We start from the raw sequence: 17,345 nt of genomic DNA, 5'->3' as shown, positions 1-17,345 counted from the left end.
TTTTCAGCGGCAGGGACTGAGGGACTCGTCAGAGTAGAAGAAAAGATCAATGCACCAATAATATAGAGATAGCCTTAATAAAAACCTGTTCCACAGCACTCAGGACCTCAGAATGGGCCGAAGGTTCACCTTCCAACAGGACAATGACCCTAAGCACACAGCCAAGACAACACAGGAGTGGCTTAGGGACATCTCTGTGAATGGCCTAGAGTGGCCTAGCCAGAGCCCTGACGTGAACCCTATCGAACATCTCTGGAGCAGCAGATCTCTTAGAAGTAGTGAACGCCTCACTTCTTTCTGGGACTTTTCCAAACTCCCTGAAAACTGCAGTTGTTAAGCCCTTCTGAAAAAGAGAAATCTTGATAATACCTTATTGAGCAACTATAGACCAATATCAAATCTTCCTTTTATAGGCAAGATTATTGAAAAGGTAGTTTTTAATCAGCTGAACAACTACTTAAACTCAAATGTATACCTGGACAATGTTCAATCTGGTTTCCGACTGCATCACAGCACTGAGACAGCAATCATTAAGATAATAAATGATATTCACTTTAATTCTGATTCTGGCAAAATATCAGTGCTGGTACTACTAGACCTCAGTGCTGCGTTTGACACTGTTAAGACCACTCAGATCATTAGGGTCGAGTCAGTTAGAAATACCAAGGGTTCACTCAAAACAAGGGGAGTCCGCTTTTAGCTATTATGCCACCCGCAGTTGGAATCATCTTCCAGAAGAGATCAGATGTGCTAAACATTAGCCACATTTAAATCCAGACTCAAAACTCATCTGTTTAGCTGTGCATTTATTGAATGAGCACTGTGCTACCTCCGAACTGACTGCACTGTATTTTATTAATAATAATTTTCTATTTTTAACCGTTTTAAATTCATTTTAAATCAATTTTTAAATCATATTAAAAGTTTTTAAATTCCTTGTTTTATTGTTGTGATAATTTTTTTTATGATTATTTTACTTCCTTTTATGGGATGGTAATCAAATGGTTCAGGTCATACTTAGAAGGGAGAGGTTATTATGTGAGTATAGGAGAGCATAAGTCTAAGCGGACGTCCATGACATGCAGAGTCCCACAAGGCTCAATTCTTGCACCGCTATTGTTTAGCCTGCCTGTATATGCTCCCATTAAGTCAAATAATGAGAACGAACCAAATTACCCATCACAGCTATGCAGATGACACCCAGATTTACCTAGCCTTACCACCAAATGACTACAGCCCCATTGACTCCCTCTGCCAATGCACTGATGAAATTAACAGTTGGATATGCCAGAACTTTCTTCAGTTAAACAAGGAGAAAACTGAAGTCATTGCATTTGAAAGTTTTTAAATTCCTTGTTTTATTGTTGTGATAATTTTTTTATTTTCTTTTATGTAAAGCACTTTGAATTACCATTGTGTATGAAATGTGCTCTATAAATAAACTTGCCTTGCCGAGACCTAAAAATGGCTGTCCACCGACAGTCCCCATCCAACCTGACCAAGCTTGAGAGAATTTGCAAAGAAGAATGGCAGAAAATCCCCCAATCCAGGTGTGCAAAGCTTGTTGCGTCAAACCCAAAAAGACTCGAGACTGTAATTGCTGCAAGTGCTTCAACTAAGTACTGCGTATACTTATGTAAATGTGGCATTTCAGTTTTTTCTTTTTATGTGTATATATATATATATATATATATATATATATATATATAGTTATGCAATTATGACTTGCAGTAATTGTGCACTGTAGTTTAAAGAAAATTAATTTGATGTTATTAAAAGGAAAGCAGTTTGTACTTTAGTGTCTATTGCATAAACGTCATCAAAATCACAGTTCTTCTTATGTATGTTGTTAGTTTTGACCATTTCGCTGCATAACCCGATAAACAGAACTGGATAATAAACGTTTATGTTACTTTCAGCAGAGACTAGAGTGGATTGTTGGACAAAATGGACAGTCAGCAAATTTTGGTCCATGTACAGTCAGGCAGAGCGAGCAGTTTTGGGGAAGTTTAAGGGAAAACACATATTTATTTGAAACACCCTGTTCTCTGATAGCAGTGACTGGATGCTAATTGAGGCGGTTGCGGTGTCCTGTAGGGATAATGCAGCGGAGCGAGACTGTGTGTGGGAGTGCCGCCCATTTACGTCCATTACTGCACAACCACCAGGTCCCCAGCAGTCTGCCCTACATCAAACACATTTAGAAATCTCTGCCAGAGCCCGGACTGAATTACAGCCAATCAGTCGCGAACAACCGCCACCTGCTTCAAGCCTGAACGACGGACATCACCAGGATGACAAATATGGACAGATAAATTGAGATCTGAATGCACTGGATAAAAACTCTGACTTATCAAGTGCTCGGATATCATATCAGTTCTGCCCTCAACCAGCAAACTGCCCATTCCTGCTTGACCTTTGACCTCTGGATGGATCGGAGCACACCTCCATTATTCAGTTCCACTGGATCAATGAGCTTGCGAGCAAAGCAGCAATTAGCAAACACCTCTCAGCCTGAGTGCTGAACACACTTCTAATGAGGTGTGTGAGGGGCCGCGGGGCATACGTGATCAATACAGCCAGCCATGTGACACAGAGAGAGAGAAAACAACAAATCTGCTTTTCCATCAACTGCCAGTTACAGCTAGACAAAAAAAAAGTATTATAGCCTCAGTACTCTCGCTGATTTAAACTCACTAGGCACAAATAATATTGCAACAAAATTGTTTTTGTAAACTGAAAAAAATGTAATAATAAAATAAAAATAAATAAATAAATTAGACAAACACTTAAACTTGAATGGAAATGTTGCCTTGGCAAACTAACTGAAATAAAATGAGAACTAAAATTACTAAAACTAAAACAGAAAAAAACATTATACTCTCTCTCTCTCTCTCTCTATATATATATATATATATATATATATAATCTATATATAAATTATATAAATCACAACACAAAAGTACATGAAATTACTGAAACTAAAGTTAAAATGAAAGCTGAAAATATAAAATTAAATGATAATTCAATTTTAATAAATACTATAATAGCATATAAATAATACTGAAAAAACACTGGTAAAGCTAGTTATAAAACACATACTAGCTTTGTGAACTGCACTATAACTCACTAAGTATTACATACACACATAATACATGCTTAGTACAATGCATTCAAAAAGTATTCTAACTACTACCATTTATTGTTACATATGTTTAAGTCTTATGCTAAAATGCTTACAATAATTCTTATAAATTATTATAATTTCAATTATTTAAAAAAATGTTTTGCATTAAATGATTAATTAATTATGTATTTTTTTTTATTAAAACAGAACATATTTAATTTTCCTTCTTTTTAATAAAATATGTAACATTATTACAAATCTGATTTTTGATTTGCCATTATGTGGTATAGAGTATAGACTGATGTGAAAAAGGGTCTAAAAAACATTTTAGCATAAAGGCTGCAACACAGAATGTGAATAAAATGCACATTTGGTCTGAATACTTTCTGAATACACCGTATATTTCAGGGCATACTGTGTCCAGTCTAATTCAGTAATTGATTTCGTATTGATCTGCAGTACACTTATTACAAGGAAAATCCCTCTTGGAGTAACCTGAGGTTCAGTATCTTGAACAAATGGTGAGATAAGGGGTCGGCCCTTGCAGGATTCAAACCTACAACATTTTGGCTACTAGCCCAGATCTTTAACCACCACACCACCAAGTCTTAAGGGACTAAACTAGTCTTAAATCTAAACCAGTGGTTCTCAGGGAGTCGGGGCCCACTAGAAGATTCAGCATACTCTCAAGGGCAGGATAGTTCACAAAAAAATGAAAATTAAGTCATCATTTACTCGCCCTGGTGTTGTTCTAATGTCATATGCCCTACTTTCTTTTTCGAACAGCAAAAAGAAAAAAAAATCTGCTTGCACTGGCACAAGGTCATTAATACAGTACCTTAAAAAATTAATAAAAAAATAATTTTCGGTAATACATTAAATTTCGGTCTGTTTTCAATAAAACCCTATCGTATACCACCAGAATCAGGAAGGGGGCCAACACTTTTTCACACCACTGTATATTTGGCACTTGTTGGATGGGAACATCATTTTTCTTTTTCTTTTTTAATCTGGATGTTGGTTGCTACTCACTACCATTATATGGACAAGCATGAACAGGACATTTTTCAAAATTTCCCCACAAAAAGAAGAAAAAAAGAAGTTCATACAGCATTTAAAACCACGCCAGGGCGAGTAAATAATGACTGAATTTTCATTTTTGAGTTAACTACCTCTTTAAAAGCATTTAAATTGATAAATTACTATTGATATATTGAAACAATCTACATCTAATCTAGATTAAAATGTGGAAAATTGCATAAAATCAAGAAATCAAACTGAAATCCATAACGACAATGACCGCATAATTACTATGGTTTTTACTGAATACATTTTGGAATCTCAAAACCAATCAAATTAATATATCAATATTTTAGGTTTCTGTCAATAAATAAATAAAACAAAATCTAAAATATTCTATAGCCAAAAAGCATGAGAACCACTGGTCTACTCTAAACTGGTTTAAAATCCAACAAAATCCTTTGATTTCCATATTCATTTTGAACATACAATTATATTGTCATATGTGACCCTGGAGCACAAAAGCAGTCTTAAGTCGCTGGGGTATATTTGTAGCAATAGCCAAAAATACATTGCATGGGTCAAAATTATTGATTTTTCTTTTATGCCAAAAATCATTAGGATATTAAGTAGAGATCATGTACCATGAAGATATTTTGTAAATTTCCTTCCGTAAATATATCAAAACTTCATTTTTGATTAGTAATATGCATAGCTAAGAACTTCATTTGGACAAATTTAAAGGCGATTTTCTCAATATTTTGATTTTTTTGCACCCAAAGATTTTCAAATAGTTGTATCTCGGCCAAATATTGTCTTATCCTAACAAACCATACATCAATGGAAAGCTTATTTATTCAGCTTTCAGATTATCTATAAATCCCAATTTTGAAAAATTGACACTTAAGGCTGGTTTTGTGGTCCAGGGTCACATATTTCAAAGAGTAATTTACTGACTTAACATGAAACTGATAAACAGACATTAGCCCTAAAAAAATAGTTCACCCAGATCTCATAACTGCTTTAAGTTTGTACAGAAAGAAGCAGCGTAAACAGAAGAAACTACTTTCATTTTCTGGTCAAACTCTATTGAAGTATGGGAGTTCAAGGTTAAATGACTGATCCTAAAACTGGACTGAAGACCTTCACATTTGCTCCAGTGAGAGGAGACGGCATTCACAGCAGCTGCCCGACAACCACAGGACCTCAACGAGACACAAGCGCATCTTAAATAGCAACTCCAGCACATGTGCTGCAAACACCTGACATCTGGCATCGTCTGCCGTCAATAACACCATTCTTTCTTCAAAACCCGGTTGAATTCTCTCCAGCAAATGCCCTCAGATGGAGGACATAGTTACCAGTAAAAAATGAAATCGGTGCACATATGTGCAGAAAGTCGGCAGATGTGGGAGTTAAAGCGTAAGAGTGCATCAATCAGACTGTACAAGAGCAGATCTCAGGTATTAACCACTATCGCCACCTGCTGTTTATGTACAGCAACAAAAATAAAGAGTACCGCTTTCAGTGAACACATGCCTATGTAATGTCCATTAACTGTTAGTAGACCGTCATGAGACATTACAATCATCATCAGTGCAGTAGCCAAAGCCATGCGACACTCTTCTGAGTGTTACAGGGTTAAATCATAAAGCCATCAAGAAGAATACAGCAGTATAATATAGCACAGCATGCAGCGGTATACAATATTACTCAATTATTGATTTGGCGACCAGTTAAATGAGCTGTTAGAAGCACGAAACATTTCTTTGACTAAATAGTTCATGCGAGCCATACACAAACTGATAGCAATTCAATTGATATCTATTTGCATGCAACACTGGAATTTTAGCATCCAAATCAACAGAATACATGCAAAACTGCATCTATCACTAATGAAACATGCGCTTGTAGTTTATTCTTGTACTCTTATGTCTGTTTTAGATGCATGCAAGTGAAACTTCAGGGTTAAGTAGGGAGGAAATGAGCGGGGTGGATGATGGATGAAAAAATACATCTGTAATATCAGACTGCTGTTTTGTGGGCAACACATCAGTACATACCCAGAAAGAGCCTCTTAGGAACTTTGATTTCTTCATCCTTACTGTCTGTTGCTTCAGACAAATAAGACAAATAAACAAAAAATAAGAACAGGGAGATTGCATCGCTCCATCTTCACGAGGACACAAAAAGCCCTGAAGGGATGAAACTCGTGAAAACATGTGCAGGTCATATTTCACCCCAAAATCAGCTGAAAAGGAACTATTTTTCATAAAGAAAAGGAAAAACCTATTTTTGTTGGACCATTATGATATGTGACATTATTTTCATGATAATTAGTTTCATTTTTCTTAAGCAAAACATTCTGTAATTTTTTCATGCCAATTTTTTCAAATATGAAGTTTTATTTGTTAAAAAAATACAGTAAACACTGTGACATTGTAAAATATTATTAAAAAACACCCGTTTTCTATTTCAATACATTTTAAAATTTCATTTTACATGGACACGTGATCCTTCAGAAATCATTCTGTTATTTTTATTATAAAATCATACTTAACCCAGACCTTTGAATGGTCGTGTATCACGGTTTGCACAAAAATATTTAGCAAAACTGTTTTCAACTGTGATAATAATGTTTCTTGGATCATGTGACACTGAAGACTGCAGTAATGATGCTGAAAATTTAGCTTTGCATCACAGAAATCAATTACATTTTGAAACGTATTCAAACGGAGCACAGTTATTTTAAATTGTAATAATATTTCACAATATTACTGTGTTTACTGAATCAAATAAATGCAGCCTTGGCAACTATGAAAGACTTCTGTTCTGTCAAAAGTTATATATGACGGTCATTAATTTTTATGAGTAAGACCATGAGATCATGGGAACCTTAAGACTTGAATTTCAATGTTGGTTTGGATCTTGATTCAATTCATTTTACAGTTGTTTCCTTGCTTCATCTGGTAATTCTGAACATTCTCCATCTGTCGAGAAGCCGCTGGAGAGTTTGCAAGTGGCATGATGTGAAGCTAGCTGTTTGTGTCGTGATCAAAACGGCTCCGGCTGTCAAACTGTCGTCTTAACATCAGTGACGTGGTCTAAAGACAAGTCAACCCATAAAGACACACTTGGGTACGGCTTTACACTAATAGATAAAAACCGATTAAACAGGACGTCTTGTGCAAACAGAAGAGTGAGAGACTATTAGCTCTAACAAATGTGTCCAGGGAGTGTTTCTAAATAAGCATATTCTTCATTCAGCAGTATGTATACTTAGAAACACTAGACTGAAGCATTACTTACTATATACTGCATCACATATTATTCTTAAAAATGAGTACACTGTATACAATACATGCAAAGTTCAGTGCTCTGGCTCAGTTTGAGAGAACAAACTCATCTTTTGTTAACTTTGTACCACACCCCAACTATAAATAAAGCTGAGATGTTCACCAAGCAGCCAGCCATTCAAAGTTCATCCACTTCAGAGGCCCTTCTTGTGTGATAATCTCATGAGACACGCTCAAAGAAAGACCCTGACCATGTGATTGTATCACGTACTGTAATTCAATAGTCTGTAAACTACAGAACCAGTTGATTCCTGGGAATAAAAGAATGCTGATAAACTTCCGTCTGCAGCTCCACACACACACACACACACTCAATTGGACAAAGAGGCTGTAAAGAGTCCTAAAGTTTGTCACCTGTGAAGGAGCGGCGTTTGGTGTTGAGTTCGGTGGCCATGCGGACGCTGGTGCACAGGTTCAGCATGATTAACATCGTGATGATCATGATTATACTCTGCCAAAGCAGCGGAGTCTCAAAGTAACGTCCAAACCTGAAAAAATAATAACAACACACACATATACACTGCTCAGAGAAAAGCATCTTTTAACCAGTAAATTGGGGGACTATATATTTCTCTTTCTTTGGCCTGTAAAGTCTTGAGACAGCATGTATTGTCTCATTTTTCTTGCCTTGTTCTGTTTAATTTAGCCAAAAGGTAAGCTACAAGTATTTTTACTCATTTATGCATATCAGTAAGGTTGTACCAAATACTAGTGTAACTGGTAAGACTTTTGTATATAAACAGGGATTTTTAAAAATCATTTTACAGAGATTTCCATTTGTCACCAGCCTTTGAAATGTATATACTTAATAGAAATGTGACAAAAGAATATTTCAGATATTAAAAAAAAATAATAATAATAAAAATGAAGTGGCTAGATGGGAGAATGGCTCAAAGTTATATTCTTTTATTATAGAATATAATATAAAAATTAGTGCTGTCAAACGATTAATCGCGATTAATCGCATCCAAAATAAGAGTTTTTGTTCACATAATATATATGCGTGTGTACTGTGTATATTTATTATATGTATATATAAATGCACAAACATGCATGTATATATTTAAGTTAAATTTATATATTAAATATATTTATATATAATATAAATTATATGAATATAAATGTATACATGTAAATATTTTCAAAATATATGCTGTATGTGTATGCATTTATTTATATATGCATGATAAATATACACAGTACATGCACATATAAGCAAAACTTTTATTTTGGATGCGATTAATTGATTTGACAGCACTAAAACACACATTATAGTGGATTATGCCAGATCAGTGGACTGCGTGCCATGTGTTTATATCGCTCCTTCATATAGCTGTCTTGCGGCAGGTGTAGTGTCTCCAGACATGATGGTTGAGATATGAGAACTCACCTAAACAGTATTCTTAATATGTTGGCAACCAGCAGCACCAGACACACATATGTGGAGAATCCCTCAGCATTCTGGGTCCTGCGGATGTCCCTGTACTGAGGGATGTATGGCACAACCCCTCCAAATATGATGGCAACAGATACGATCCAAGACACCGCTTGATGAGCAACATACATGATCTGATCCATAATCACTTCATCCATCTTTGAGTGATGTAGCTGTCTTTTATCATTAAAATCAACTGAATGCAATGACTAGCCCACTAATGTAATAACACATAAATCATTACTATTTTGTGCACATTTTAAAATTTAATTTCTTGCTGATTACTGGATGCATACTCTAAACAACAGCAGTAAATGTACTTTCATTGTCCCAGTCAACATCCACTGATTCATTAGATCTAATTCATTCAAGTGATTCTCCTTTCCAGCAAAGAAATACTTGCTTAATCGATGGGAACGGATTCTCAGCGTGGGTCCATGTTAGACGACGTGTATCTCCTGTCTTGCAGAGATCAACAGAGCGCTGTAAAACATTTTAAAGCCACTGTGATCCTCTCTGCTACAGCTGGCTAAAGCTCATAACAGTACTTCCGTGTTGCATACGTCACAACACGCCCATTACATATTCATGAGACGCGCGGTCCTATCGCCAGCCGAGTTTCCTGACGCGCGTTTGAGACGAAACTGAAGATAGCCTACAACAAATTATTTTCGATTAAACCCAGCATTTCTGGATGTGAGGATTACATTTACCACCACATATTAGACTCAGACATGACCTGACTTGATCTCAAACTGTCTTATACTTGTGATGGACAGTGTTGGGGGTAACACATTACAAGTAACGCGAGTTACGTGTTGACCCTGAGAGGTCAAGTAAATATCTACAGCGGATCTAAATATTTATAATTAATTATAACTAGTTATGATTAATTATTCATATTTCCCTTATGAGCTGATTCGCTACACTCTAGACAAACATTATGTGTCTTTGTTTATTGCTGAAGTGTGTTGAAATTTCTTCTTCTGCATTCTACTGTACGGACGTAAATTTACTTTCCCTTCAGCCTGAGGCTTATTCATTTCACTTTTGGTGTGAAAAGCTTTTATATTTGCCAAAAATATAACTTTTTTATTTTAAAAACAAACAAGCAAGCCCTGTCCAAATTTAAAAAGTAACGCAAAAGTAACGTAACGCATTACTTTCCATAAAAAGTAACTAAGTAACGTAATTCGTTACTTTTTTATGGAGTAACGCAATATTGTAATGCATTACTTTTAAAAGTAACTTTCCCCAACACTGGTGACGGAATATTTGTGTCGTTTAATCCCTTCGAAATCCAAATGAAGTTACCATACCGACTCCATGTTACATAATTCATGAAATCAAAATTATTAAATATTAGCAGCACTGTGTAATTCAAAAGATTTAACTGTTACCCATCAGTGTTGTAGATATTACACAAATATCTTTTCTGATAGCCTATAAAAGGGTTAAATGTAGACATGGGTGCCTTCTATACGAAAGAGGAAGTTTTTTTACAGCGTATGCAAACAATCAGAGGGAAAAGTTGAAAAGTTATAGAATCCTTTTATTCTGAAATATACATATCTCCAAAAACCTCTGAGATTAAAGCACACGTCTATTATTTTCAAACTCGTGCGGTTTTAGTCCAGATAACGTCGGTAGCCTCGAGCTGAAACGATCAACTAACCCAACATAAACCAACTCAAACAACCCTCATGGCAGGATCCGAGTCAAAAGCTGACTGCAATGGTAAGTGATTATGTTAAAGGGGTCATATGATGCGATTTCAAGTTTTCCTTCTTTGTAGAAAACGAAGCGTTTGAGAGAGGCGGGGCATAGAGGACCTACAATAATGTACAGTATTTGAAAAATAATGTGTTTTTTGAACATTAAAGCATGTCAACATATTATGCTACACCAAATACACCAAATAATGATCTTTAAAAAGCATCATATGACCCCTTTAATATTGACAGTTCTTATAGATTCAATTAATTTCTTTTCTTCAAACAGATGGAGACGACGATGCAGCAACTTCAGAGCAGGTTTCAGAACTTATCTGACCAAATCATCTCCAAAAATATCTTTTCAGATGCATAATCTTGTTTTATAGAAGCAGCACGATATGTTTAGATGAAAGTTTGTTTACTGTCACAGCACTAGCATAAAATGTATTTGAATTGCTACCATAGTAATATCATGTTTCAGACACAATACAATGCCACTATAGCACACTTTAGAGTAAATACCATGCTATTCTTTTAAGTAGAACCATGTAAATAATCTAATCTATATGATTATATAATCTATATCTAATCATGGTGTCACCACAGCATGTGTTATTAGAAATGTAGACTTTTATTCAGCAAAATTGATCAAAAGCAACAGTAAAGACATTTAAAATGTAGCCTATCATGTTTTCCATGACAATATTGAGTAGGGCTGCGTTCAGCGCCGACAAAACGGTGCAAAACGTGTTTTAAACGGAAACGGTGGTGCGTTGAACACCCTGTTCTGATGACTCAAGAGTTGCAACTTGATGACGCAAGAGTTGCAACTATGGCAGCTGAGAAGGTCATTCTTTGTGTTATTTTAGAAGAATTTTCGGAGCCTGATGAAATCGGTATAAATACGTGGTTAATACTGCAAAATATGCTTGATGTTACAGTCACTGCCCTTGCCTTCCAGAATAAAAGAGAACATCCCAATCGAGTGAAGGGATTTGTGGAAACTGTGGTTCCTAATTATTGTGATCCAACATTTGCCTCGCATTTCAGGATGAAAAGACAAACATTTCAGGTGAAGGATAATCCACTTCTTACCTCCGAGACTGTGCTATGATCTATATGACCTTATTATTTTAATTGTGAGTATTCGGCTTATCATTATTGCTGATCATTGTTGCTGTGCTATGATATTGTAATATTTACCATTATATAATCAGAGGAATATAGAAAAGTTTATGAAAGTGTCACTCCACTATACAATAGCAAAATATATAAATATGTATAGTATTTTTATGTTACATTAATCAGTATTTAGCACACCTTCCTAAGGAAAGGATATGGACCAGAAGACATTGCAATTACTAAATGATATTTAGACAGACTTAAAGAAGTTCCAGATCTATACTTGTGCCCTTATTATTTCAGTTATTTTGCCTTTAATGTAAATAAACATGTGCAAACAATATACTTGCTCTTGTGAGTTTATTTGGATGTTAATTACATTGTGCGAGCTGTCTCTTTAATACCGCGTGGTTTATATACATGTTGCTGCTGATTGGGCTGACATTTTTGACACACCCACCAAACAAGAGCAAACACATCTCAAACCCCGTTGCACACCGTTTCCAGGAAACATGTTGTTCAAACCGGAAACCGTAGCAAAACGGTGCACACCGGTTTGAGCTTGAACTTGCCCCAGCACAGCTGTTTTAATTCTAAGAAATGTTAATAAGAAATGTTTCTTGAGCAGCATATTAGAATGATTTCTGAAGGATCATGTGACACTAATGATGCTGAAAATTCAGCTTTGATCACAGGAATAAAATCACATTTTAAAATATATTACAATAGAAAATGGTTCTTTGAAATTGTAATAATATTTCACAATATTACTGTTTTTACTGTATTTTTTTATCAAATAATTGCAGCCAAAAACCTTAAAAATCATACCTACCCTACACTTTTAAACGGTCTACTGTACATGTAGTCATTTCAAAAACATTATAAACATCAGGTTTATACAGTACCTAAATGCATTTAGTTTTGTTTATCTTGAGCATGTTTCAAAGGTCCTCAGTCTGTTTGGAGTCTCATGTCATTTTCACATTCTTTGGACTCCTTGATTGTGCAGACTTCATTCTGTGTGAAACTATTTATTACAGCGGTGTAAAACTCAGTTCCTGGAGGGCCACAGCCCTGCAAAGTTCAGCTTCAACCCTAATTAAACAAAACCTGATCCAGCTAATCAAGTCCTTCAGGATTATTTGAAAACGACAGGTATGCGTGTTGAAACCGGGTTGGATCTAAACTCTGTATACCGTCCTGCAGACTTCAGTTCCAGTTCCTGAACATCTTTATTAGCAGGTTCAGCTGAAATCTGCAGGATGGTAGCTCTCCAGAAGCAGGTTTGGAGACCCCCTGTGCTACACAAAGAACTGAGGGTTTTCCTTAATGCCTGAACTGGACGAGATGGGAACATGTATAGATGACCTGGAGAAGAACGTCGCTGATCTCATGACACAAGCAGGAGCTGAGGAGCATTATAAATCAAAGCAAGTGCAATGGATTTATTTTAGTCAGTCTCCCAATTTAAACAGTAGATAATAATATCATTTAATATTTCTGTTTTTCTGTACAGTGGCTTTGAAGAGAGACCAGGCTGGCCAAAGCACTGAGCACAAATGTTGGAGAAGCTGGGATCAACAGAATATATTGTTTTTTATATGCATGAATTATAATTATTTTCTGTATGATTTAGGTTTGTATATATGATGTGGATCTTGTACCTAAAGCAATACATGAACTTGTTTAGCCTTTTGTGTTAAATCTTTTCCAGGATATAATATAAACAAAAATGGAAACATGTAACAAGTTAATATAAAGTACCTCTTGCCGACAACTTCAATGATCTTTGAAAGCTGTCATAAAGCTATAAGCCAAAAAGACTTAACTGGTCCATTTTTAATGTGAAATACTTGCAAAGGACTTAGCAATGCATAACTGAACGTAAGGGAATTCTTATTAACTTTTGCTTTCATTTTGCATGATTTTGTAATATTTTGCACTAAGCACTCATATAGTATCCTATGTTTATTACTTAAAAAGGGGTTTGTTCAAAATGAACCATTATGCGACACTACGCTATGGTTAACTGATGTTGGCAGGCATTAAATGTACATTTGTGTGTAGCCTACTATAATTCACAATATTTATTTAATTTGATAGAACTATAGTGTTATAGTTTTTCATATATGAAAATTAATATATTAATTTGATTTAATATTAATATATTAACAAACAGGTAGCAATCGCAATGTAATCTGGATTACACAATTAAGATTCCAAAAATGAAGTAGGCCTACTTGTAATTAGATTATATTACGTTTCAAAATGCTCATACATCAGATTACAGTTACTTTTTTATGGATTACATGATTTCGTATTATTCACGCAGTGGCAGTAAATTATTCAGTTTTTCTTTTTCTTTTAATTTTTCCTTTCTAAATGAACCTACCTGCTAGTAATCATGTACAATGTTGGTCAACATTTGACCACATTGGTCAATTTTTTTCAAATTTTAAATTTTTACAATTTGACATTTTTATATTACTTGTCATTGAAATGTGACATTTTTATATTAGATTTTCATCAACACCCTACTGTTTTTTCACGAACCCCAATTTGGGAAACCCTGCTCTCTCTCTCTCTCTCTTTACAGAATATGGTACACAAGAATCCCATTTAACTTTATTTGATAAATGAGTTAGGTCAAGAAGTAATCTAAAAGTAATCAAAAAACTACATTACTAAATATGTGTAATCCAGATTATGTTACTACCTAACTACAATTGTCATGCAATAGTAATGGAATGGATTTGTAACTGTTAACAAGGTGTAATTTTGCTATATCATTTAGCCAGCAGGTGGCAGCATTGTTTCTCTCTTGGCTGAGATACAACTATTTGAAAATCTGGAATCTGAGGGTGCAAAAAAATCAAAATATTGAGAAAATAGCCTTTAAAGTTGTCCAAATGAAGTCCTTAGCTATGCATATTACTAATAAAAAAAATGGATATATTTACGGTAGGAAATTTACAAAATATCTTCATGGAACATGATCTTTATTTAACATCCTAATGATTTTTGGCATAAAAGAAAAATCGATCATTATCGATTTTAACCCATACAATGTAGGCTATTGTTGGCTATTGCTACAAATATACCTGTGCTACTTATGACTGGGTTTGTGCTCCAGGGTCACATATTATTAGATATAAAAGAAAAAGAGACAGTAATGTAGTAAAATATTAATGTAGCCTAATATTTAAGTAGCCTATTTACTGAAACATTATTCTTTGCCTTGTTTCTTGTTTTGTAATTATTTTGTGAACGTACAAATAAAGCTGTCAAACCTTCCGAAACTTGTTGGCAAACAGCAACAAGCAGATGTACTGTCCGCTATATAATGCCAAAAAACTCATCCCCATCCCGCATTTGAATCATTAAAAAATGCATGATTTTTACCCCCCCCCCCCAGTGTGGTTTACATGAAATATCGCGAGATTTGTGCGGACGCTATTCACCAAAGATACGCCACCGCCGTAGCCCCAGTGGTTGTCAAGGGAGACTACGCAAGAAATGTGACGTACGCCTGTGGGCCGGACCGTGAGTTGGAGAAAGGGAATGTCGGTCGGCGAGAGATCGGTTACAGAGGCGGCCGGGAGCGTCAGCAGAATGGGTGAGTGTTTAATCTCTGTCGCTTTGTTAAACTCGCGGTTTGTCAAACTCTTCTGTAAGCAGATTTATAGCTTTGTTTGTGCGGTGTGTTTTGAGTACGCGTGCGTTGTTGCGCGCGGCACATGCGTTTCCTGAGCGTGTTAAAAGACAAATAGATCTGCTCGAGCTCCTGTTTCAGTCTAGTCTTCGCTCTGTATGTCATTATCATACCAATTACTGTCTCTTTTCTAGTCTAAGTATTTCATTTTAATGGTTACGCTCACAAAATTGTACTGTGGGTGGTACAACGAATGTATCAGATAGTAACGCCATAGTACTCAATCATTGTGCTGTGGTATTTTCATTGTACGTTACTTTAAAGAGTACCATAATAAACAAAATATGGCATTACCACAGTATTTTGTCCGTGAAAATACCGGTAGGACGGGCTTAAGCAGTGAATGCAGTGCTGTGGCCAGACAGAGAAACACCTCCTTGTGTCTGTCACTCTCAGCTTTGGAGAAATATTCAAATGTGTGTGTTGCAGTAGGTTTCGCTCCAGCACTAATTAAACACACACGATGTAGTATATATTTTTACTCATGAACCATCTAATCAAGCTGTTTTAGAGTACTGGAAACTTTTAGGCAGGTGTGTTGGAGCTAAACACCTGAAAGTGGCTCCTCCAGAAGCAGGATTGGACTCCCCTGCTGCAGAGAATTGATTATATACCATTAATAGATAGATAGCTCTAATACCATTAGGTTAATAGATAGAGGGATAGATCTAGTATATAGCCTATAGAGGAGTGGACAGAACAATGGATTGGGCACATAGATGGCTAGATGGGGTGGATAGGTTAATGGATTGGGCACGTGGAGATAGATAGGTGGTAGATGGATAGATGAATGGGTGGATAGATGGGTTGGCTAGATCTGTAAACAGATTGATTTGTTTATACCCAAATAATCCATCTTGTACACATTTTACAAGAAATGCACAGATACAAATACATTCGTTTTTCCTTTTCTTTTTAAAAACTCCACATTTTCTCCAAATTGTCGTTTGCTGATAATTAAAGTCTGCGTAAACTGGGAGGTGCAACCAACTTTTTGAGACGTATATAGGCTATTTCTGGGTGAAGCACAATAATGACTAGAAGGCTGGGCTTGATTTTAGCACGCTTCCACACCATCTCTAGCTGGCAGCACACTGACTGTTTGCGGGTTTAGGATGTTCTGCCCAAGCCGTCAGACTGACATCATCAAACAGAGATGAAGCACATTTTCCGAATTTGACTGAAGAACACTTTTTTTTATTTTATTTTTTTCCCCTCACTGGATTTACTTGCATGGATTATTTGTTCATCAAATGACTAGTAATGTGTGCTAACAAAGTACAAAGAGTCCATTTTGATTCATGCAGACTTCATCTTAAAGTTCATATTTAAGATGTTGCATGTAGATTAGCTGACTTTACCTTTACTTTTAAGCAGCATAACATCTCATATGAAGCCTACAAAAGCAATTTGTCCTATAGCAACACACAGCATGATCATCTGTGAGTGAGATCTCTGGTGTGGCTGAAGAGCCTTGTTTGGTGGGAAGAATTCCTCCTTTATTTATTCCCATGATGTTTGGATCACATGGCTATTGCTTGAATCGGTCCTGTCCATTCACATTTGACTGTGTGTTTTTCATGGTTAGTCCTGAGGCTTCATAAAACAAAAATACAGTTGAATTTGATCCTGAATTCCATGGATTTCATCCTACACCAAAAGGGAAGAAATCAGGATTTTAAGGCAGGGTCTGGGTCGAAACTTCTTTGTTTGGCCTTCCAAAAGAGGACGATATCCACTTCGTCATTCCTGGAGCTGATCCCGTGCTGATCGCTGAGGAAATACATCAACTTTGTGCTGTGGATCGCCGGATCGGCTTTCACCGTGGACGAAGCGGAGTCCAGCCTGGGGTCGTCAC

At 35.9% G+C, this 17,345-nt stretch overlaps 2 protein-coding genes and 1 pseudogene across 3 annotated transcripts in view; 2 read left to right on the top strand and 1 right to left on the bottom strand.

Annotated features, from left to right (window-relative positions):
• The window catches only part of LOC107672885 (PQ-loop repeat-containing protein 1-like), a 39,879-nt gene extending 30,424 nt beyond the window's left edge, over window positions 1–9,455 (bottom strand). The window contains exons 1-3 of one of the 2 annotated variants that reach the window (XM_016466265.1): window positions 8,894–9,455; window positions 7,858–7,991; window positions 6,211–6,261 (exon numbers count right to left, since the gene is read on the bottom strand). In XM_016466265.1, the coding sequence (XP_016321751.1) occupies window positions 6,211–6,261; window positions 7,858–7,991; window positions 8,894–9,096 (388 nt within the window). In that variant the 5' untranslated portion in view covers window positions 9,097–9,455. The remainder of the gene's footprint in view (window positions 1–6,210; window positions 6,262–7,857; window positions 7,992–8,893) is intronic. The other variant, XM_016466266.1, reaches the window with a different exon arrangement.
• Window positions 9,456–10,213: 758 nt separating this feature from the next.
• LOC107672837 (heat shock factor-binding protein 1-like) lies at window positions 10,214–13,383 on the top strand (annotated as a pseudogene).
• A 1,897-nt stretch (window positions 13,384–15,280) lies between these two features.
• Window positions 15,281–17,345, top strand: part of LOC107672819 (septin-7-like) — a 17,793-nt gene continuing 15,728 nt past the window's right edge. The window contains exon 1 of the mRNA XM_016466185.1: window positions 15,281–15,391. Coding sequence (XP_016321671.1) covers window positions 15,337–15,391 — 55 coding nt within the window. The 5' untranslated portion in view covers window positions 15,281–15,336. The remainder of the gene's footprint in view (window positions 15,392–17,345) is intronic.

Source organism: Sinocyclocheilus anshuiensis, unplaced genomic scaffold (genome assembly GCF_001515605.1).
Source record: "Sinocyclocheilus anshuiensis isolate Anshui unplaced genomic scaffold, SAMN03320099.WGS_v1.1 scaffold132, whole genome shotgun sequence".
NCBI classification, from domain to species: Eukaryota; Metazoa; Chordata; class Actinopteri; order Cypriniformes; family Cyprinidae; genus Sinocyclocheilus; species Sinocyclocheilus anshuiensis.
Note: the sequence above shows the minus strand (reverse complement) of the source record. Positions and strands in the feature narration are given on the sequence as shown.